The sequence below is a fragment of the Cucurbita pepo genome, chromosome LG14, assembly GCF_002806865.2.
Source record: "Cucurbita pepo subsp. pepo cultivar mu-cu-16 chromosome LG14, ASM280686v2, whole genome shotgun sequence".
NCBI lineage: Eukaryota > Viridiplantae > Streptophyta > Magnoliopsida > Cucurbitales > Cucurbitaceae > Cucurbita > Cucurbita pepo.
The window spans coordinates 2,747,941-2,771,921 of record NC_036651.1 but is presented as its reverse complement, the minus strand read 5'-3'; the positions used below and the strand labels follow the sequence as shown (position 1 = coordinate 2,771,921).

Sequence of the window (23,981 nt, the reverse complement as noted above, 5' to 3'; positions counted from 1 at the left end):
TTTTTTTTTTTTTTCATTTAGTCCTCGAACTTTAGATATTTACTGTGTTTCTATCCCTACCATCCTAGGTGTAATAGCTCAAGCCTACTGACGTCTTGATATGAACCAAGAGACATCAATCATACAATATGCTTCAACGAAGATGTGAAGAAAATATTGTTGAAATTATCGAAAGATGTTTCAATTCAGGCCATATGGAAGAAGAATGAAGTTTCATGCTTTGAATATTGGGTGGATTACAATTTCAACAATATTTTCTTCACATCTTCATTGAAGCATATTGTATGATTGATGTCTCTTGGTTCATATCACGTTTACTCTAGAGAGGTTTTCACCTCCTCATCAGGAATGTTCATTCCCCCTCTCTAATTGACGTGGGATCTCACAATTCACCCCTTGTAAGGAATGCTTCGTTTCCCTCTCCAATGTAAGTGGGATCCCATACTTCCCCGTCATAAAGAAAATATTGTAAATCAATTGGTCTTATTAATTTTAATGATCAATAATTGAAAACTTAATAATCCATTTCAAATAAACATAGGGTTAAAGAAAACATTAAGAAATAAAAATGTGATCAACTTTTTTTTAATAATTTAAAATGACCAATAATTTAGTGAGATTAAATTATAAAGATTTGATGAACATTAAATTAAATTAAATATGGAAGCAAGTTTAATATTTAATTTTGTCAATAATCTGTATTAATCATTCATGTTTAGCATTTTCACAGGGTTGTTGGGGTCCCTCACACGTGTGCTACGCATTATTCTATTAAAAGATACAGTCTCACTTTACAAATCCCATATTAACTTTCCATTTATATAACAAATAATTAAATACCCATAATAAATGGTCATAATTCTAACAAATATGAGTCATAAATATTGAATATTTTTAATTTTTATAATAATTTTAAAAATATAATAAAATTAGATTAGTTTGTAACCCTATTTTCAGATGGGTCGAATTGACCCAACAAAAAAAAATGTCAATCATAGGTGAAATAGTGGAATAATTCAAGTTGATCTGATTATTTGGTTACATGAACATCCTTATCCGTACTTAATATTAATTTATATCATTTAACATTGCTTTATTCAAATATAACATATAAAAAGAAAAAAATAAAAGCATAATTAATAATTTAAATGGGATTTTGAAGTGGATGATTATAAATTATTGGTTAAGGAGAAAAATGATTAAGATTCCAAATGTCTAAGTTTGCTTGAATAAATGAAGCTTGTCTCCAAACATACAAACAAATGGCCCTATTTCATTCCATTTTGGACAATAATCTATGCTCTTTCTTCTTTTCTATGCTGCCATTCATAATTGGAATTCAAAACATTTAATTAGTTTGTGCGTCAATAGTTTGAATAAAGAAGGAATTGTCCACCACTAGTAGATATTGTCCGTTTTTGCTCATTATATATCGTTGTCAGTCTCACGGTTTTAAAATGCGTCTACTAGGGAGAGGTTTCTACACCCTTATAAGAAATGTTTCGTTTCTCTTCTCAACGAGCGTGGTGTCTCACATGAACCGAGACAAATAAGTAACGTGATCATGTCGTATGAACCTACTAATGCATTACATTTTATTTTAATTATATAGGTAGACCATATCTATACTTTGAATTTTTTTCAAAGTGCTAATTGATAATATCTATTAGAGGACGACTCCACTTATAAGTCATATTAAATTTATATTATTCCATGCTAATGTGTGATACGGGCATCTAAAAACGCTTAAATATATACAAAAGAGACATTAATTTAAGCTAAAAATAATGTTTCACCTAACGAAACATCATGGTTCCAGCACCCTTTTAATTTAATTATAAGATAGTACTAAAAATGATGAACACTAAGTGTTTGTGTTTAATAAGAATTTGATTAGTTTAAAACAAAATTAGAAAAGCAATTAACAATAGTGTCTCCCCTCCATAATGCAATAACCTTTATCCCTACAAATACCCATTGTGTTCCTCTTTTTCCCATTATTCTACCATATCAGCAAGCTTTTATTTATATCTATATATATATATATATACATACATCTCGAGAATAGCTTACCAATACAATAATAAGTAATTGGTCACGAGGAGAATAGCTTACCAATACAATAATAAGTAATTGGTCACGAGGATGATTAACCAAACATAATAATTAAAGGTATTACATCAAGGACGTCCTTACATGAGATGTATGTACTTATTTCATTCAATATTTGACACATTATTAAATAATATATTTCTTGTGACATCCGAGTAAATAATAAATATATGAATAAACTCATACCACATTCAAACGAGAGAAATCTCAATGATAGGATGATTAAAAAAGTCCGGAAGAAAATAAAAATTACTATTTATATCAACAAGATGTACCTCTTTTTTCGGCAATTGAATCATAGAAATTTCATAATTAAGCATGTTTTGCTTGAAACAATGCTCGAGAATCTTTCTAATTCAAATCTTAGACATGGGTCGTTACATTTATAGTCCCAGTCCCAAGTGGCATAAATTCGGACCAAAAACGAGTAGGTCCATCGAACAAAGGCTGTCAAAGGAATGCAAACACATAACACACAGCAAGATTAAGATGGATAGATGCCTTGATAAGAGCAGAATCAAACTCAACAGCACCACCATCAGGGGTGTGGGGGGGAGGGGTTTTTTTCAGCTCTCAGAGCTGCAAGATGTCTCACTAGACGAACCATTATAATGTTGAAGACGCTTGACCTCCTCGTACGCCCACTCGAGGCCGGGACAGTAGTGCAGTGGAGGGTTAAATCTGCAGTCATTTATGTCATCAGGCAAGAAAGCTCCATTCTCCACGAGGAACTTCACAGCTTCCTTCCTTCTCTCTTTGGCTGCACTGTGCAGAGGTGTCCCTGGGGTTCATTGTCAACATAATCAATGTTTAGGATCTTTATTACACAACAAGGCTTCAACGTTTTATCTATATTCTTACCCATCCTAATGCCAATATCTTTAACTACTTTCAGAACAAGAAAATTTGGTTGTTTATCCACATTTGTTTAAGGAAATATAAGAGCTTTACAAGCCGAGCACCACCGCGTGCCTACAGTCTATGCCTAACCCAGCAGCATGGCATCAACACAATATTTACCGGACATAACATGTGAGATCTCACATCGGTTGGGGAGGAGTACGAACCATTCTTTATAAGGATGTGGAAACCTCATATGCGTTTTAAAAACCTTGAGAGAAAACCCATAGATAATAATATATGGTAGCGGTGGGCTTGGCTGTTACAAATTGTATCAAAGCCAGACATCAAGCAATATGCCAGCAATGAGGTTGAGCCCCAAAGGGGGGTGGATACGAGGCGGTGTGCCAACAAGGATGCTAGGCCCTGAAAGGGGTGGATAGGGGGGTCCCACATCGATTGGAGAAGAGAACAAGTGCCAACGAGGACGCTGAGCCCCGAAGGGGGGTGGATTGTGAAATCCCACGTTGGTTGGAGAGGAGAACGAAGTTTTCTTTATAAGGGTGTTGAAACCAACCTTTGACTGTAAGTCCAAAAGCCCAAAAAAGGACAATATCTACTGGTGGTGGACTAGGGAATTCATTTCCCTTCCCACTATCCTGTTCAGAGCATGTCCCATGGAGAAAAAGAAAATCTCTATCACGAATCAGCCATACTCTTAAATCTAGTTTTTCTTTCCTTCTCCCTTCTTTAGTTAGTTTTGTCAATGAATTTTAGCAAATGTTAATTCTTCGTTCTTCAGATTCTATTCTATTGGGCATAGCTTATTCATATCATATTTAACAGGACAAGTTAGCAAAACTGTTCATGATTGAATTGAATGAGATGACTTCCCAAGAGCTTTTCTAAAACTCCAAATACTTGATTCAATAAAATACCAGATAAATTCAGCTAATCAATTCAAGCTTTATATTGAATGAATCCGTAAGAGATAAGGATACTTACAGCCACAAGCACCCTTGGTTCTAGTATCAATGTTGGCACCACGTTCAAGCAATTCATCCATTAAATCAAGATGCCCACCCTCCGCAGCAAGGTGAAGGGCTGTCAACCCCTTCGATTTGGGGCCCCATGCTTCTGCATTCACATCCATTCCTTCATTCAGCAGACGCTTCACCTGATCAAGATTTGCAAAACAAAATTCAAGAATCAATCAACAAAAACAACACCCATCACTTCAACTAAGAAAATAGCAGAGGAGAAAACGAAACCCACCTCTTTAAGGTCACCCTTTCGCGCACCAATGTGGAGTGAAGTCCACCCCCTATCATCCCTATTCAATACTTCATTTCGGAAGGAACGCCTTCTCGAAAGGCTTCGACTCATCGAGCCTCTCTGTTCTTGAGGCATGATCTTAAATCCCCCCTTCAATCAACTCACTCACAGTAGTTCGTAAATCACAAACTAGAAACAGAGCTCCATTCAACAACAACTCTTATCGAAATATGATCAATAACAAGAAAACCCAGAACCCAAAAAAACAAGAACTACATGATCCTTAGGAAGAACAAGGTAAAATCAAAATGCTTAATGAGTATTAGGGGTAAAGCTAAAATCAAAGAGAATGATGAGCAACGCAGTAGGGTGCAAAGGGATTCAACCCAGTACCAAAAACACGAAGATTATGAACGATTACGATGAGGGTCATAAAGGGTTTTAAGATTATAATCATAACTGATGCGAAATCCTTATCTCTTGAATGAAGAACCAAGCGATGGGGATGGTTGGAGGCAAGATTTGGCGCGGATTAAAGAAACCCTGCTTTGAATCGGATAGAACTCAAAGGCATATAAGAGAAGAGAGATTGAAGCGAGGGAGAGAAGGTCCAGTAGATTTCGGTTGGACTGCTTGTAATTCTACGCAGAAGGAGCTAATTTTGAAAAGGCCAACTCAATTACGCTCACGGACTAAAACAACGGAGGATCTTTTTTTAAAATAAAATTGGTAATACTTGGCTTTCTATTTATCTTAATTTTAAAATATATTTAATACGTCTTTAAATTTTTAATTTACGGTTAATATATTTTTTATTAATTAGTCATTAAAAACTTACTAAAATACAAAGCCTACTAAATACAAAATTCAAATCAGTTTAGAAGATTTTTAAAATCCCTAAATTTACCTAAAATGCATTCAACCTAAAATTAATATTTTGGGAATTTATTAACGTATATTTAAAGTTTAGTAACCTATTTAAAGAAAATCAATTTGTATTTGACATTTTGAATTATTTATAAACTAAACTTGAAATCTAATGAAAGAAAATAACATATTGTTTTAATATTATATTATATAATATAGAAGAAAAAAATATCAATTTATACACTTGTACCGATTTAAATCTTAACTTTCAATATTTGAATCGATATATGTATATATATATTAATTACTAACGAATAGAACACTTCCTCAATTGCATTATTAACATAATATTATAAATAAAAAATTCAAGATCAAATGGGTAAATGGTGATTCTTCGATAGTATAATTTTTTTTTTCTAACTTATTTAGAAAGAATTATGTCATAATTGGTCTCGTCATTAATAGAATTTTGGAAGAATAATAATTTATTAAAGTGTTTTTTAATTGAATTCAAATAGAATTAAGGGAAATTAATTATATATTACTAATAAATTGTCTAAATTGATTCCCCTAAAAAAAAACATGATTTTTTTAAGTAGAATGATGAAGGTTATGGTATTAACCTAAAAATTGATTTAACTTTCTTAAAATTTCTTAAGTACATGAAGTTTTCTCTTTTAAATCTGGGAAATCTCATATCGATTGAAGTCTTGAGGAGAGAATTCTTGAAAAGAGAAATGAAGTATTTATTATTAGGGTATGGAAACATCTCCCTAGCAAATGCGTTTTAAAACAGTGAAGTTGACGACGATACACAACGGACCGCGACAAACAATATCTAGTAGCAGTGGACTTTAACTCTTACAAAATCTCTTTTTCATAATCTCTTAGTTACCAATGAACGATTCTCAATTCTAACAAACAGATGTAATACAGAAGCTTCTTATGCATTTGCAAGATTGTATCCTTTTATAAAGAAAAGGTCATTTCTTAGGATTCCATAGTTCATAGGCACAGAGTAAACTAGACTGGGACGACTCTGGAACAAGCGTATTAGAGTCTTGTTTATTTTACAAGTGCCACAATGACTCGTCACTTTATACCCTTACAAGGAGGAGTACAATTTTAAGAACAAGAAAGATGAAGACAATCAATCAGAGCAACTTTCATTGATCTGCACAGAAGGGAACTTTGAAATGCCTTCAATAAAGCTACTCACATACTTCAACTTGCAAGGGGCGATTCAGCCAGATTCTGACGGTGGCTTTTCCTTTGGATGTTTGGAGGCATAGTGATCACCCAATTGGTTATGATTTGCTAGTTGTACCTATGGTAAGAAACAGATGATTAGATACATAGTTGAAAAAACCTTCTGAGCATCATAATGGGAAACTTCAAAATAGAGGAATTTATAACTCTCTTCTATGTCTAATTCAATATTTAGAGTCTCTATGACTTCGTCCCACATGCCAAGAGAAAGTATTCACAAAATCCCACGAGAAAAGTTTGATAGACATGGATTCTAGTAGTAATGTGAGATCCCACATCAGTTGGAGAGGAGAACGATACATTTCTTATAAGGGTGTGGAAACCTTTTCCTAACAGACGCGTTTTAAAATCTTGAGTGAAATATCCAAAATGGAAAGCTCAAAGATGATAATATCTGCTAGCGGTGGGCTTGGGCTGTTACAAGTATGTGTATGAAGAGAATGGTGTACGCAAATTAGACAACACATGGGGAGGAATGAAAAACTAGGCATTCCATTTCTTCAAAGGCAAAACATCAATCCACAGCCTAAACATAAGATGAAGGTAAGTTTGGCACGGCAAGTACCTGAAGAAACGAAAGTCTTAATATCCAAGACAGGTTGCTAACTATATATATGCAAATCGAGTCTTATCCCGCATGGCTTGCTTTTTATGTCTTAGAGATGGTGAATATGTGAATCATTTGTTTCCCCTATTGCCACTTTGCTATTGAGGTTGGATGTACATCTTAAATGAGTTATCCCTTTGTGTGCCTAAAAATGGTGATAATTGGCAGATAGAAGCTCCAAGGGGCTGGTGTTTTAAAGGCAATGATCTTTGAAGATAAGATAAAACTTTGTTAGTCTTCTAATGATTATTAACAATTGGAAGGCTCTCCTTTTTTAGGCTCTTAGGTTGTTATCATCTATCCCAAAAGAAAGAAAAAACTCAACATACAAATTAGGAATCCAAAGGAGTAAACAAAAAGAGAATTATCCTCAGAAGTTCTACAAATAGAGCTGTGAATTTGGATATGGAGTATCAAATTCTTGTTTTCCCAATAATCATGAACTCAATCACAATTTGACTAATCTGGCAGCATTTCTCGCAACAAGAGAATTTCTTAAGACAATATCAGAACATTTTCCATCTTTTGTAGATGGCTCCTATATTTTGTAGCCTGAACTCAAAACCTCTTTATCATCTAGAATTAAGGCTTGAACATTTTCCAGTCAATAAACTCATAGTTCTGGTACCAGTCCTGCCAAACCCTATAACAGATGATCCGCCAAAATGATCTACTTTTGGATTCTAGCATTGACTTAAAAGGAAAGATAAAACCAAAATCAATCAAACTCCAATGAATTTCTTATCAATTGAGAGCATCGCAACAGCAATATCAAGTGCATTATAACCTAGATTAGAAAACAATACGGAAAAATGATAACTGGAAATGAAATTTTCTATTGCTTTGACATCATAAAATTAATAAGATTATGATCCAGATCAAAAAGAAAGAACAAACACTCAAATCCAATCGAGAATATAATAGAAACAAAGATTGAAGAGATGAAGAACCTTGCAAATAGGGCAGATGACTTTAAGGGCAACGGCTCTAGCCTCGAACTGCGAGCCTTTCTGCTTCTGATTTTTCTCCGCATTTCGCCTCTGAGCTTCGATCTTTTGTTTTCCTCGGGTCATCTTCTTCGTTCAAGATTTTGAGAAACAGAGGATCGGAAAATTCTGCACCAAAAATTATCAGATTTATTTTACCGTAATGAATATCGAACCCAAGTTGACCGAATCCAGAAAGACAAAACTACCCCTCCATGTTTCTTCTTCTTAACTACGATTCTCATTTAACAGACTCATATTTTCGTCAATTCACTTTTATAAATTATTACGAATATTGTGAAAATAATTATAATAGGTTAAAAATATATTTAAAAAGGATCTTTCTTAATGGTTAATTAAATTGTATAAAATCATTTAGGCGTTTTAAAATAAATATATTTCATGATTTTTAGATTTTTAAATTATATTTATATGTTCATGAGTATTATTATTATTATTTAATCAATTTTAATAAAATAAAATAAAATAAAAACTAAACTTAGGTTTGTAAAAAGTATATAAATCAAATTTAAGATTTATTCAAAATATATAAACTAAATTAGGAGCACTATAAAATGGAATATATAAACTAAATTTAAGATCCTGTTCCTATTTAGGATTAACTTTTTATTTTTTATTTATTTTTGCCTCAGATATATTTTTTACAACATTGACTAAATAAATAGTCATTTTTAATAAGATTCACATTCCATATATTTAAATAGTCACCTTTTTTTTTCTCTATTATATTTTAATTAAATATATATATATATATAATTTTGGACCAACTCGAAATAGTGATACATTCAGTCGTGTATTTTTCATATTGGATTGGGTTAAGTAATGTTATGGTGTTTTCATTTTTTAATTATCTAATACATGTCGCGCTAATAATTAAAATATTATAAAGTCAAATATCAAACATTGACAAGTTTCAATATGTTACAAACTTCGAATATATTTGATCTACGTAACAATTCTAAAAGTAAAATACAACTGGGTTGTGAAAATATTATTATTATTTGTATTAAGCTGTATGGTTGGAATTGTTAGGGTGATATGAACCCTACTTGAATAAAGGCGGCGGTGAAACGACATCTATCCTCTAACCACAAACAGTACGTTTAAACGACACTGTCTTCTGCTCCAGATCATATCCGACTAAAAAGTTAACCTGCGCCAAGTTCCCAAAAATGGCAAATTTCTTCGCCGGTGCCAAAGTCAAACAAGCCACATCTTCATTTACCAAAGCAAACGTATTCTCCGGTTGCAATTCCACAGCGGCGCCACCAGCAAAATGTGCCGTGATGATCGGAATATTCAAGTCGTCAATGCTGCTCACACCATAGCAGAGTTCCAAAATCCCAGATGGATCATTCACCCGCTTCGCTTTTACAACCCTCGCCAAAGTCGAAACGATACCGTCGTACAAATTCGGGGGCAAAAGTGTCAATGTCGTACCGGAATCAATAATGATATTCCCTTCTACTACTGCAGACGACATGTTGTTTGCAACCTCAAATCGCTTGTTAGCAACCGAGACCGCTTCAAGAGTCAAGAAATAGTATGTGTAGGGATGTTTCTGCACGAGAGGGGTAGAAACGACTTTTCGCCCCGACACGGCAGCTTCTTCACCGAAGCTTATTTTGCCTGTGATATTCCCGTCACTGAAGAATGTCGGCAAGCAATACGAGAACTGCCGTTTGACGGCGGCAATTGTGTTCAGTTGTGAAACCAAAGAGAGAGGGCCGCCGCCGAGTCCGACGATCCCCGAGGTCTCTCCGAGGAAAGTGCCGCCATTTTCGTGGCCGCATCCAATGACTACCTTGTTGAGTTTGAAGGACCCAATGGTAATTTTCTCATATGCCAGGTCACCATACGTGAAGGATTGGTCTCCGTAGCTGTAGCCATAGGTGCAGGTTTTGAGGTCGGGACCACAACGGTGGCTGACGATGGAGTTGCAAGTATCAGACGTGCAAGACACGTTGCTATAAGAGGATGATCGATGTGGATTAAAAATGGGACTTGATTGGTTGAAGCATTTGACACATGGCAAACACTGTGTCCACGTCAGGTCACTGCCAGTGTCGGCGATGGCGGTGAAATCCACCGGCGGGGTTCCAATAGAGAGGGAAATTAAGAACTCGCCGCTGTCAGGTATGAGCGGAGAATGAACGCCGCCAGTAGAGACGGTGGCGGCCCGATTGGTGAGGGTGGTGGAACGGGAGAAAGAGCGGTTGAAGGCACCGGTAAGCCGTTCGTAGTGGGAGACAGATGGGTTGTGGAGAGGAGAGAGAAGGGAATCACGGTGGATTATAGAGGTGGTGAAGCCATTTCCACCACCGCGACCGGTGGCTGCTACGGAGAAGGAAAAAAGTAAGAAATAGAAGAAGATTGAAATGGCCGCCATGGATTCCGGTTTGAAAGCTTGAGAGGATGAAGATTTTTTACTAGACAAATATATATATTAATTATTATTTTTATTTTTTATTTTTTGCATTTTTGACAGGTGAGAATTTGCATGGGATAATGTGACGTGGATATTGTCATGTTTCCTTATATAAAATTTTCCCCTTCTTATTTCTTCATTAAGTATTACCATCTTAAGTCTAATTGGATTGGAAAGAATTTGAATTTCTTACGTTTAAAAAATATAATTAATTAATGAATAATAATATATTATTAAAAAATATATATAAATATTATAATTAATTTTTTTAAAGTATATTCGAGCCTCATATTATCATAATTTTTTTAAAAAAAGTTCGGTTTTTCACCAAATGGCACTTAAAAAAAAGGGTTAAACAAATAAAAATAAATTTTAGAAAGGCTAACGACCAAAATGAAAATTATTATTTTGCTAATAATTGAGATATTTTTCCCTTTTTTTTATTTTATCAAATAATTATTTAGAACGTTTCATAAAATTAAATTCTGATTTATTAAAATTTGAAAAATGAAAATATAAAAGGTAAGTTGATCTCGAAAAATTATGAACCATATATAGAAATAAATTAAATTTCTAAGGAAAAAATCATGGATATTTTTCCACCTACTATTAAAAATGTTATCTTTTCGTAACTCAATTAGTTAAATCAACATAATTTCATCGAAAATATTTGTTCAAAAATTAAAAAAGAAAAAAATATTTTCTTTCCTTTATTTTCATAAATGCATACTTTTCTTTAGTTGATTGTGTATTAGAACCTAAAACCGAGTAAAAATGAATAAATAATTACTAGACTAAGTAAAACACACAATATTTAATAATAAAATATCGAATACCACGTCTTTAATACAATTATCCTATTTGACCTTACAACATTATAAAGAAATATAAATACTCATCAATCTAAGCATAACTCCAACTATATTCTCGAATGAAAAAGTTAAAGAGTCAAATTTCCAATTCCACTAAGTCTTAATGGGTACACAAAAGTCAGACTAATAAATATATTCCTCACATAGTTTTTTCAAATTTTTTTAGTCAAATAAGCTATTGATTGTTGCGTCAATAAGCAAGATTAAAAAAAAAATTTGGGTTGGGTTGGGTTGAATTAACATTTTGAGTTGGGTTGGGCTAGTTTTTTTAAATCGAAAATATTTCATTCAAATTTTGAGTTCATAGGAAAAAATTCAAAAAATATATATATATATATTTTGAAGATAAACTTGTCAGAGTGGTACTTGGGCATTAATACAATTCTGGTGCCTGCGTGTTCAATTCAAATATCAATTTTCACTCATCACATAATTCCATGTCAATGTGTTCTATGGAATGTCTACTCCATTGAAGGAGAAATTGAATTCATGTAGAATGGAAACTTTTAACAGTAAACTTCATTGAACTATACAATACAATTAGCCCTTTCTTGCAAAGGGTACTTAGCGTGATGAAGGAGAAAGATTAGAACAAAATTAAGAAAAAAACAACATAATCCAAAATAAGATTTCTACACTCAATTATCAACAAGAGAATTAGTAATGTTGTTAGAGAAGATTATAATCATATAAACATAAATGATAAATCTATATTTTCTCCATTTCAAAACTCCAAAGAAATTAGGTTCATCTTCACCAAATTCCCTTGATTCAAAGTGCTAACCCAAATATATATTTCATACCATATTTCTATATATATATATAAAGAAACTTCAAGGGATTATGCTTGTGTATATAGTTGATTATATGCAAGAACAAGATTAACCATAAACAGCAGCAAAATTGCGTACTCATTTTTTGATTTCTGGATCGCTGAGCTCGTCTTCAATGTCTGAAACATTCATCCTAGCCGAAGCTTGTTTTGCCCATTTCACAATTTTCTCAGCTTCCCGATTGATCTTCTCTTCCTCTTTCATTGCCTTTTTCAGGATTTTCTGTTGCTCTTTTGCCGAAAAAATGTTCAAATCTGACAGGAAATCGTTGTTCTTACCCCATCCAAGGCCATTATCGAGAGTTCTGTTGCTGCTGTTCTTCTTCTCTGAAGCTTTCTTCGGTGAACACCAAAAACAACCGGCTCTTCTCGGCGGAGATTGTGGCGGAGAAGCGAAGGATCCCGATTCTGAGCTGGTTTTTGAGCGGATTTTGGTACCTTTCTTCGGTTCTAAAAATTCATCGATTTCACCAGATGAAGACGAAGAATACGAAGGAGATGAAACGTACCTACATTTCGATTTCGCTCTGGAACTTCCATAATTCCGCTTCTGATTGTCCAACGGTGGCGTCGAATTTCCTTTTCCCGATGAGGAATCCGGCAGACGCTGCGGCTGAGATTTAGGGCTAAACCCTAACTCCTTCTTGTGACTCTGTTTAGAAGGAGAAAAAACTGCAAAATCATCGTCCGGTTTCTCATCGCAGGAGTGCACAGATCGACTACTCTTCAAATCGAAACCGGATCTGGTCTCGGATTTGGCAGCAGGAAAGGATTTAAGCTTCCGAAATCGAGATTCAAGGTCAGTGGGAAGAACAGAGTCGGTGAAGCCAGAGCAGTTGATGGCAGAGAGTTGCTCGAGAACACAGAGATCCTGCGTTTGGGAGAGCAGATCTTCGACGGCCGAATCGTCGGTGTCGGAAAGAAAGGAGAAATCCGCCATTGATGGAGAGAGAGGAGAAGGAAGAAAACCAAAAAAATGGAATCGTGTTAGGGAAGAAGCAGCCGAGTGAAGCCCGCCATAGGTGGATGGCGATTGGCGAAAAAGTCGGCAAAATGGGGTTTCTAACGGCTAATTCATTCGTCACAAAGTCACGCCTTACAACAAGTGGAGCCCACTCTTGTCACTTTGAAACCCGCTCTTCCATTATCCTGAACCGGACCGGACCGGAGCCATTGTTTACTCCCCATGACAATTTATAAATATTATAATAATAATACTGACTGAATTTTTGTTGTTGTCATTATTATAATTATTTGCATATTGTTATTATTATAATTATCTTCATATACTAACTAAAATCATATACTAAAATGCGTTATAAATATTATAAATTATACTCTTTTTTTTTTTTGTCAAAAGTATTAGTTTTGACCATCGTACCAAACACAATTAAAAATCCTCTCTTTGAGCTAATCCATTGTCCCTTTATACATTCAAAAATATAATTTTTAAAAATAAAAATTTAATTTAATTTAAAGATATTTATAATTTTTTTTTAATTATTATGAATAGACGGATCTATTTAAATATAAATTTTATGTTTTAATCTAATAGAATTATTCAAATTTAAATTTTAGTAATAGTTTTGTTAATTTAAAGATATTGAAAGTGAATAGATTTATTAGATATATTATTAACATTTTTTAACTATTAGAGATAATATTACATATATTTTCATAAAAAGAGAGAGTTTATATTTATAAGAGAAGTTTTATCCACGTCATAAGGGAAAGACAATTGGTGCAACACGTGTAGGATTTTGATTCGTTGAAAGCTATAGTTGTTGGAGAGACTAAAAACTGGTATGACGTACAAAGTGCATGTCCTTGGAGTTGAGGTGGAGCAGAAGAAACAAGGATACGGCCACAGGGCTGTCATCATCCCTTACATCACAGCATTCAACTGCTCCTCCTTTTCCCCTATTCTCAACCAATCACAAAAGTCCTGCACCCGTCATTCGTCACCGTGTCGGTCACACAAATTGTATTGAATTTCCCGATTTCTCCTTTGGATGTAAACATTCGGTTCGGTGTGGGGATATTATGGATCCTTTGGCTTCTTTGAGAAGCTTGTAAATTTGTGTGTTTTAGTTAAATAGTGTATCCAGGGTATTATTGTAATTGTAAAACCATATTTAAAATATTAAAACAAATTTGAAGAAAATTTATTCAAGCTTATATCAATTTTTACAATAAATTAAATTCAACCTTAATATTAAACATCATATATTGAAATTTTACCCATATTTCATTTCTACTAAGTTCATCCAATTTTAGCTAAGTTATTTAGTTTTCAAAATAATAAAATAGTGTTTAAAAACATCATTTTAAAAAACTAAATAATTATCAGACAAAAAAAAAATTAACAATTTGTTTTAATTAATTAAAAAATATAATATAATGAGAAAGAAGGTAAGGAAAACGTTTGACTTTTATCGATGAACTTCACGTGTAATATGGGTTAAAACGTAACTTTTATTTGATATACAAGTTTGTTTATTTTAAACTATGTGATTACCAACTCCAAAGATCGTAGACTTAAGCCACCAAAACTCAAATTTATAAAATTTAATGTATATTTATACTAACTTCATTAGATCTTAATCTATTAAAGTAAGTATTAGCTGCGTCCATTCATATGAATCTTGTTGGATGATGGAAGTCCCACCTCGGCTAATTTAGGGAATGATCATGGGTTTATAAGTGAGGAATACTAACTCCATATGTATGAGGCCTTTTGGGGAAGTCCAAAGCAAAGTCATGAGAGCATGTCGAGCCTCGATTAAGGGGAGACGCACTTTGTTCGAGGGGAGGTATTGGATGATGGAAGTCCCACATCGGCTAATTTAGAGAATGATCATGGGTTTATAAGTGAGGAATACTAACTCCATCCGTATGAAGCCTTTTGGGAATGCAAAGCCATGAGAGCTTGCAGAATACTAACTCCGTTCATATGAAGCCTTTTGGGGAAGCCCAAAGCGAAGCCATGAGAGTTTATGCTCAAAATGGACAATATCATACCATTCCATGAGAGCTTATGCTCAAAATGGACAATATCATACTATTGTGGAGAGTCGTCTAACAAATCTAACCATACCATTCCATGAGAGCTTATGCTCAAAATGGACAATATCATACTATTGTGAAGAGTCGTCTAACAAATCTAACTTTGTTAATATATCAATAACTTTAACAGTTAGGAATTCAACTCGGACAATTAGATAAAACAAGAATAGATAAGAGATGAAAAGCCTTATTTACTTTTACCTCCGTGCTTCTTATTTCATTTTTCATATTTACATGAAAATCAAAGTAAATATTTTTATCAGAAATTTGCATGTATATACACACATATATATATTTATTTATTTATTAAAAAAATGTATTTTTCCGCCGTCGAAAAAGGTAGGGGTCTAATTTAAATATTTGAAAAAAAAAACAGAAACTCATAAGTTAGTACGAAGACAATCACATAAGAGACAAAAATTCAACCAACCAAAGAGAGAAAATGGCATGGAAGAATCAGATGAAGAAAAAGAAGAAGAGGAGGAAGAAAGAGAATCATCAACAAAAATACTCAGAGCATTAGTAGAGTGGTTAGAGAGCAGTTGAAGAAAGGTACCATTTCCAATGCCTCCTTCCCGACCCATTTCCCATAAGAAACCTCCTCCTTCACCTTCCATTTCCAATCCCCAAATCCCTTCTCTTCCACAATGAAGGAATCCAAGCCATGGCGCCCTTTCGCCGCCAATTGCTGCTCCGCCGACGACCAGACCGCCTTCGGCAACTTCAGCCGCTGCCGCCCCAACCGCTCTGATTTCTCCAAGAACATCGCTCCTTTGCCGTCGTTCCGGCGGCTCTCCTTTTCCGATCTCAGCCGGTCCTCTTCGATTCGATTGAACGAGGATCTTGCGGCGTCGTTTGGGGCTGATTTGTTTGACTTTCAGTTGAGTGAGTTACGTGCCATTACTCAGAATTTCTCCAGCAATTTCTTGTTGGGAGAAGGGGGATTCGGCCGAGTTCATAAGGGCTATGTCGATGAGAACTTTCGGACTGGGCTTAGGGCTCAGGCCGTCGCTGTGAAGCTTCTCGATAACCAAGGCTTGCAGGGCCACCGTGAATGGCTTGTAAGATAACATTGCCCCTATTCCAAGTCATTTCAATATGAAATATTTTAATAACAAAATTTGTGTGTGTGTTTGGTAGGCTGAAGTAGTGTTTCTTGGGCAGCTAAGGCATCCAAATCTGGTAAAATTGATAGGCTATTGCTGTGAAGAAGAAGAGAGGCTTCTTGTTTATGAGTTCTTGCCCAGAGGCAGCTTGGAAAACCACTTATTCAAAAGTCAGCTTTTCTTCATTACTCTAAACCCACTTTAGAATTCTGAGTCTTTTTTCTCATTGCTGAGCACTTGCAGGGCTTTCTATCTCGTTGCCATGGACGACGAGGCTCAAAATCGCCGTCGGAGCAGCGAAGGGCCTCGACTTCCTTCATGGGGCAGAGAAGCCTGTCATTTACAGAGACTTCAAAACCTCCAATGTCCTGTTAGACTCGGTTTGTCTTCTCAACTGCTCTTGTTTATGATGTTACCTTCTTCTTGCAGTGTTTTTCTAAGAAGAAAACGAATTGATATAGCAAAATCTTGGGGGGTTTCTTAGGATTTTACAGCAAAGTTATCTGATTTCGGACTGGCAAAGATGGGGCCTGAGGGATCAGACACCCATGTTACCACCAGAGTGATGGGTACATATGGGTATGCAGCCCCTGAATACATCTCCACAGGCAAGTTTTCTGTCATTTTCATCTCTGGTTTTCAATTGTGAACTCTTCATGAAGTTGCATCACAGAGATGGTTCAGTATTGTCCTTTAATTCTGGCTCAACATTCCAAATTATTTGGCTCACTTAGAATCTGATAACATAGTATTAGAGCACGTTCAGAATGGGCTAGTAGTTACCCTCAAGTTAAAAGGGTTTTTAGATGTTCGGTTGTAGAATCTTGTAACAGCTCTAGCACACCGTTAGGAGATGTTGTTCGTTTTGGTTCGTTACGTATTGTCGTCCACCTCACAGTTTTAAAATGCGTCTACTAGGGAGAAGTTTCCACACCTTTATAAGAAATGCATCATTCCCCTCTCCAACTGATGTGGGATCTCACAATCCACCCCCTTAGGGGACCAGCGGCCTCGATGGCACATCATTTGTAACAGCCCAAACCCACTACTAGCGGATATTATCTGTTTTGGCCCGTTATGTATTGCCACTAGCCTCACGGTTTTAAAACGTGTCTGCTAGGGAGAGGTTTGCACACACTTTTATAAGGAATGTTTCATTCCCCTCTCCAACCGAGGTGGGATCTCAAAAATTCATTCTTGGTCTTTGAACACGAGGTCAACATTTAATGACTTAAAACCTTTGTTGTCTCCTGATATTGACCTTTAGGTGTCATGCAAGGAGTGGTGTTTGAGTTTGACACCTAAAGCTTTTAGGTTGAATGACTATCATGTTGAAGACATAGGCCTCCAAGAAATATAGTCACTATTGGAGTAATCCTAGTGCCCAACATCCATTCACAAATGTAGTCTTGTCTAAACACTAATGCGGGTTGCGGTCTGATGTTTATCTTAGGGCACTTGACAACCAAAAGCGACGTGTACAGTTTCGGAGTGGTACTTTTGGAGCTTCTCACAGGAAGAAGAGCAATGGACAAATCAAGAGCAAAGAATGACCAAAACCTTGTGGATTGGGCAAAGCCATATCTCAATAGCTCTCGCAGGTTGCACTTCATAATGGACCCAAGGCTTTGTGGGCAGTATTCTGTGAAAGGGGCAAAGGGAATGGCCAGTCTAGCCCTCCAATCCACAAGCTTGAACCCTAAAGACAGACCTAGAATGCCAGCCATTGTCGAAGCTCTTGAAGGCCTTCTTCAGTTCAAGGACATGGCTGTTACATCCGGCCACTGGTCTGCCTCTGCATCGCCCAAACATGCCAGAAATGGCGTATCTGCTAAGGCCAAAACCGAGACAGGACGAGGAAATCTCTCTAGATCTCAGGCTGCCGTGAGCCATGGATGATATATGTGTGTGTATATATATATATATCTTTAGGCAAACAACTGCAGAGTTTCTACTATGTGAATATATATGTAAATCTTGACTGCTTTGCTACACTACAATATGTAAATGAAGAGTTCCTCCCCTTTGATGGGATTGGTCTCATCTTTATCAGAGTATAAATGTTAGAAGAATTGAACTGAAGAACAATCCAAAGGTTGATGAAAATGGCTTTAGGTGTCTGTTTTTGACAAGGATTTTGCACTACTACTGCTAACCAAAGCTACCTAATCATAATCCTTCAATAAATAGTAAGCTTAGTTTTGATTCTAACATGTTTGATCTCTAAATTTTGTTCTTGATTTCAATTTGGTTGTTGAAGTTTGAAATTGGTTTCTCATAGTAACGGTGATCTTTTTAAATCCAACTTCAGTCTTTGGTTTGAAAGTTCAAATCAAATCTAGAACTATACTCGGAACAAAAAGAAAGAAAAGAAATGTTATCTCCCCCAAAATTGAAATGAAATGATGCATTGTGAAAAAAAGAAGAAAAAAAAAGAAGGAACTAAAATCAGGTATGGAATGAATAATGATAACAGTGAGATAAATTAATACAATCTACTTGAACTACTGGAAATCCTACTACTTTCGAAGTGATCATAAGCGTGTCTGGTTCTCAAGAACAGTAACACGCTAGAAACCAATCCTACAACAGAAATGCATCCACAAAATACAAAAGTCAAGAAATAGCACCTTCTTCCCATGCATACAACCGCCTCTCCGTGCCCGGAGTTCCTTCCCTGCGAATCGTATACCACCGCTGCAAACATGCCGTACAGAAGAGATCCGATTGGAATGTTTGTGATCAGAATGTTGTGGTTAACGCCTAAGCTATTTGGCCCGAACAGCTCCGCCGTAATGGAAACTGCTGCCGCGAATATGAAGCCGGAACTCAGACCGATCAGTGCCGTGCCTATGTACACCGTCCCCGTGCTCGACGACGCCGATAGCAGAAAGAAAGCTATAGGAGTTGGAATTAGAGCAATCGAAAGCCATCCTGTTCTTGCGAAATATAATTTCCTGCGGAGAAAATAAAATTGGCGGTGTGAGTGTTCGGAAAAGCAGAGGAAACAGTGGAGAAATTGAATAGAATCGAATATTAATTACGCTCGAATGTAGTCCGGTACGGCGGAGAGCAATCGGCCGAAGAAGGAGAAGGAGGAGTAGAGTGTTACGATGGCGTTGGTTCTTGAACTCAACCCTAGCGATTGCGCAATCTGTCCTATATTGTTACTGTAAACGAGTCCAATTGTGCCACCGCAAATGTAAGCGGTGAAATACAGCCAAAAATCCAGTCGTTTCACCAATCGGCTCGACGGATGCTCTTCCCCAAGCATCGCCAATTGATCCTTCTCAATCAATTTCGGAAAACAGCCTTTCGATTCAATCTCACCGTCAATAAGCGAAGCAGATTCAGATAATAACTGAGATCCGCCATTGCCAAAGCTTCCATTCGCTTCACGACTAAGCAGCTCCTTGTGAAACTCAAGATCTTCGTCGTGGACAAGAATGAAGCTAGATCCGTCGAGGCTGAAGCTGGAGTTAACGGTTCGGTGGAACCAATCGTTAGCGTAAACAACGCCGGGAATACAGAGAGGCAACACAAGAAGGACGATGGCTCCGATGAAGAGAAGCCTCGCCATCATCGGGTCGGCAGAAGTGACAGAGCCGAAGAGGAGAAGGTAGATTCCAACGGCGACGGCAAGGAAATTCAAAATGAGAAAAATGAGAGAGTCTCGCTGAACGGCATCGGAGGAGAGAGAAAGCGAGTGCAGCGGCGGTTGATGGAGGACAGGGAGGAAAGCGGCAATGGAAGTGAGAAGCGGGATGAGAGCGTTGAGAAGGAGGTAAATGGGAGGCGAAGAGGGATTAATGGCGTTGCCGGCGAGCGTGTAGAAAGCTGCACTGACGCCATTGAAGCTAACAGTGAGAGATAATGCCAATGGACGATTAGCAGAGAAGTTCCGAATGCAAAGGACGAAACAGACTGTGTTGAACCAACAGATGCTGCAACCCGCAAGCAAACACAGGAAGAACACCTGCCCATAATTAAAAATTCGTTAAAATAAAATATTTAAATAAATACCAAAATAAAATAAAAACTTTATGCCTGAAATAATAATAGAAAAAGAATACACAATATTTTCATGTGTCCTAGGAATATTGGAATATTGGAATATTGGAATATTTCCAATACGTGACAATTATGCATGTGAGAACAACAATCTAAACTAATAAATCATACAAAGAATCTTACCATGTGACTATTCTTTTATTTTTTAATTTTCTTTTCTGAAATTCGTCCGTTATAAACTCTTTTAACCTATAGTCTCTAAAAAAAAAAAAGGAAAATATATACCGAAAAAACTATGATATATTTGATTAATTTTTAAAATGTGGTAATTATTTTATCATATGTAACCTTTGTTATTTTTTAAAAGATAATAACATCATTGAGTTAGATGTAGAAATTAAAAGAAATAAAGTGCCCCACTTTGTAATAATTTGAATTGAAAATTATTACTCATATTAAATAAAAATTATTTGATGAATAAAAGATGTGATTAAAATTATAATAATATTGTTTTGGATTTTTTACACAGAAAACAGAGATCCACATGGGCGTCATGTGTTGATGTCTTTAAAAAATACCATAAAAATACTGCAACCAAATTAAATTTTCTTATAAATTAGAAGGAAAAAAAAAATGAGGTTCTCAAAATACTTCTTAAATATTTCCAAAAAAATTGCATTGATAATGTTATATTTTTGTCTCTTTAATGAAAAATCTTGGTTTTATTGTTTTTAACGTATTATATTTTTGTCAATATATTTAAATATAATGTATTAATTCGAAAATTAGGTGAGAAATAATAATATTCCGTTCGCTTCCAAATATATAAATAATTCTCGATCTCGCTGTTTTTTGTTTATATATTTCTATTTTTTTATTATTATTATTTTTTTTTTTTTGGATTCAATTCCATTGAAAACATGATTTGAAAAAATAGAAACGATTTAAAAATACTGAACTACTAAATANTTTTTTTTTTTTTTTTTTTTTTTTTTTTTTTTTTTTTTTTTTTTTTGATTCAATTCCATTGAAAACATGATTTGAAAAAATAGAAACGATTTAAAAATACTAAACTACTATATAATTTTCTAACAGGAAAACAATCCGAATAAGTTGTAGAATTTTTCAAGAACGACGGCAGTTTTTATAATCCCAAGAAAATCTTGGGAGAAACGAATCAGGAACCATGTTTATAGTTCATAGTTCGTTTCTGTACCGAACTTAAAAAAATAATAATATTCATAATCCATCCCCAATCGATTTACGGAATCCGGTTTTGTTTTGGGAGAAACGAACAGAAATTTCATCTAATATTTTGAAGTATCGATTNGTTTATAGTTCATAGTTCGTTTCTGTACCGAACTTAAAAAAAAATAATATTCATAATCCATCACCAATCGATTTACGGAATCCGGTTTTGTTTTGGGAGAAACGAACAGAAATTTCATCTAATATTTTGAAGTATCGATTAAGGAAACAGAGAAGCAGTTAAAGAAACAAAGATTTCTAGAGAGAGAGAGAGAGAGAGAGAGAGAGAAAGAGTACCAGGAAATAGGGCAAGGAGATGAAATCGGCGATTAGGAGCCATTGGAAGCCGTAACCGATTAGTCCTAAGAAAGCGGCGATGAAGAGAACCACCGGCAACGGTAGGTGAAGCAGAGCTAATCCAGAGGACCAGCCGAAAACCTTGCCTAGATCGGAGGCGGTGGCGAGGTAATTAAGCTGAACCTGAGAAATGCCTAATACCGATTTCAATCTCGAAGAATAGGCCGAGAAATCGAAGTTCGTGCCGGTGAATGCTTGAATCCATATCGTCGCCACCAGAACCAGCCACTTCCGCGACTGGCCGGCCATCACAAATCGACCTCGATCTCGACGATGGCGGCGGCTGAGGCGGAGGCGGATTCCTCTTCCGTCCTCCTCCTCCTCCTCCTCCCGGCACTTGCCTCTGGAACTACTGGGCTTCCAATCGACGTGTATCACGATGCGGCCTCATTTATTTATATTATATCCAATGGTCTTTTTCATTAATTTTCAATTTCCTCGCACAATGACCATTCATTTCCCTTCTTTTTAAATTTAATTCAAATAAGTTACGTCGACATCTTTTTTAAGAATATAGCCATAGGTTTTATTTTATTTTTGTNTCCTCGCACAATGACCATTCATTTCCCTTCTTTTTAAATTTAATTCAAATAAATTACGTCGACATCTTTTTTAAGAATATAGCCATAGGTTTTATTTTATTTTTTTAATAAAAAAATTTATTTACAACATATTATTAAAAATACAATTTAATCAAAATTACAAATTTATTTCTTCAACTTCTAAATTTTTTAAAATTCATAAATAAATTAAACGAGGAATTAATTAAAAAAATTTCATATACGATATTAGTCTTTGTCATGTCTCACATCAATGGATTAGAGCGAACAAAACAAGTCCGAAAAATTAGAAAAATTAAATTAAAAGCAGTATTGAGTATTGAATAAGATACGAGTGAGTATAGTCCACCCGATTTTACTTGCTAAACTTTTGTCCATTACTAAAACTTTAATTTCTTTCATTTTAGGTATTTGAAAATGAAAATGTGTGTTCCTGAGTTCCGTCTATTTCTAATATTTCATTTTTATTTTATTAATTAATTGAAATACAAACGCAAAAAATTAAAACCATCGATAAAATTCATACATAATACTTAATTTCGTAGTAATTGACTTTTTTTTGTTTTTTTTTTCTTGAAATCCGACGTTAAATTATCCCTGTCAAAATTTTATTATTTTGATTAAACATATTTGACAAAGAAGATATTATTGAGAAAAAACAAAACTTTTAATGACGTAATAAATGTCATTCATCCGTCTCATAAAGGGCAAAAAAGTCATCCCTGTTTCGTGGCCCAAGAAGGATCATGAACGAGCAATATTGTTTCAATTTTTTTTTTCGAGATATTATTGAGAATTTTTTTAAAAGTTTTTTTTTTAAAGGAGTTTAGGTTTAATATTTTATAAAATCGTGTGTGGCTAGAGATTAATATTCAATATATATTAATTTACTGTAAGAAAATGTTATTTTAAATATCATAACATATAGTTTCTATTCCTTCACTAATTACATTATTTTTTATATTTTATTTTATAGAAAAGGAAAGTGAAAGAGACATAATTGGTAACACCAAAATGGTTCAATATGAGATTTTTGGGGAGAGCCCTCGTTAGGAGGAATCTTTCCTTTATATTGTTTTACATACCAAAGCTAGCCACAATTACTCTTTTATGAATATAAAAACTCGATAATAAATTTAAATATTAATTATAAATACACGTCCGTCAACATGAACGTCAAAGAAATTACCGTTAATGTGAACATAGTTCAATAGTTAAAAAATGAGTTCGAGCCCATAAATTTTAGTTTGCACCATCTTAATTTTTATACTTAAATTTTAAAATTTTATAATTATAATAAAGCAAGATTGAATGGGTTTATAATTTACTAAAACAACATATTGATTTGATTAAAATTTTATTGTCATTATAATTTTAAAATTTAGGAACTAAACCGCCCAAATAAATAAAATTTAGGAAGTAAATAATGTTAGTATTATAAACATTTATTGATTTGGTTAATTATGCAATAGAATTAAACCATTATTAAATAGCATAAAAATAATTTTGAATAATATTTTCATC

The 23,981-nt window shown here is 34.8% G+C and overlaps 5 protein-coding genes and 1 long non-coding RNA gene across 7 annotated transcripts; 1 reads left to right on the top strand and 5 right to left on the bottom strand.

Moving 5' to 3' along the window:
- Positions 1-2,377: 2,377 nt before the first annotated feature.
- LOC111810286 (phytochrome-interacting ankyrin-repeat protein 2-like) lies at positions 2,378-4,906 on the bottom strand. 2 transcript variants are annotated; one of them, XM_023696972.1, is made up of 4 exons: positions 4,573-4,807; positions 4,228-4,367; positions 3,958-4,129; positions 2,378-2,893 (listed from the first exon to the last, which is right to left on the bottom strand). In XM_023696972.1, exons 1-4 carry the CDS (start codon positions 4,682-4,684, stop codon positions 2,679-2,681), a joined length of 639 nt encoding a protein of 212 aa, XP_023552740.1. In that variant the 5' UTR covers positions 4,685-4,807; the 3' UTR covers positions 2,378-2,678. The 2 variants fall into 2 exon arrangements, with proteins under 2 accessions (XP_023552740.1, XP_023552739.1); XM_023696971.1 differs by having other exon boundaries at positions 4,228-4,906.
- A 1,116-nt stretch (positions 4,907-6,022) lies between these two features.
- On the bottom strand, positions 6,023-8,135 carry LOC111809789. Its single transcript, XR_002817318.1, has 2 exons — positions 7,921-8,135; positions 6,023-6,421 (listed from the first exon to the last, which is right to left on the bottom strand). It is a non-coding gene; the product is annotated as an uncharacterized LOC111809789 (long non-coding RNA).
- Positions 8,136-8,957: 822 nt separating this feature from the next.
- On the bottom strand, positions 8,958-10,396 carry LOC111810385 (aspartic proteinase CDR1-like). Its single transcript, XM_023697092.1, has one exon. The coding sequence runs from the start codon at positions 10,364-10,366 to the stop codon at positions 9,062-9,064; it is 1,305 nt and encodes a 434-aa protein (XP_023552860.1). The 5' UTR covers positions 10,367-10,396; the 3' UTR covers positions 8,958-9,061.
- Positions 10,397-11,967: 1,571 nt separating this feature from the next.
- LOC111810266 lies at positions 11,968-13,192 on the bottom strand. Its single transcript, XM_023696923.1, has one exon. The coding sequence runs from the start codon at positions 13,047-13,049 to the stop codon at positions 12,189-12,191; it is 861 nt and encodes a 286-aa protein (XP_023552691.1). The 5' UTR covers positions 13,050-13,192; the 3' UTR covers positions 11,968-12,188.
- Positions 13,193-15,580: 2,388 nt separating this feature from the next.
- Positions 15,581-18,492, top strand: LOC111810116 (probable serine/threonine-protein kinase PBL15). The gene is made up of 5 exons (XM_023696692.1): positions 15,581-16,236; positions 16,316-16,451; positions 16,525-16,661; positions 16,766-16,889; positions 17,735-18,492. Exons 1-5 carry the CDS (start codon positions 15,823-15,825, stop codon positions 18,178-18,180), a joined length of 1,257 nt encoding a protein of 418 aa, XP_023552460.1. The 5' UTR covers positions 15,581-15,822; the 3' UTR covers positions 18,181-18,492.
- A 223-nt stretch (positions 18,493-18,715) lies between these two features.
- On the bottom strand, positions 18,716-22,306 carry LOC111810115 (protein NUCLEAR FUSION DEFECTIVE 4-like). The gene is made up of 3 exons (XM_023696691.1): positions 21,838-22,306; positions 19,326-20,257; positions 18,716-19,238 (listed from the first exon to the last, which is right to left on the bottom strand). The coding sequence occupies exons 1-3, from the start codon at positions 22,144-22,146 to the stop codon at positions 18,767-18,769; spliced, it is 1,713 nt and encodes a 570-aa protein (XP_023552459.1). The 5' UTR covers positions 22,147-22,306; the 3' UTR covers positions 18,716-18,766.
- Between the last annotated feature and the right edge of the window lie 1,675 nt (positions 22,307-23,981).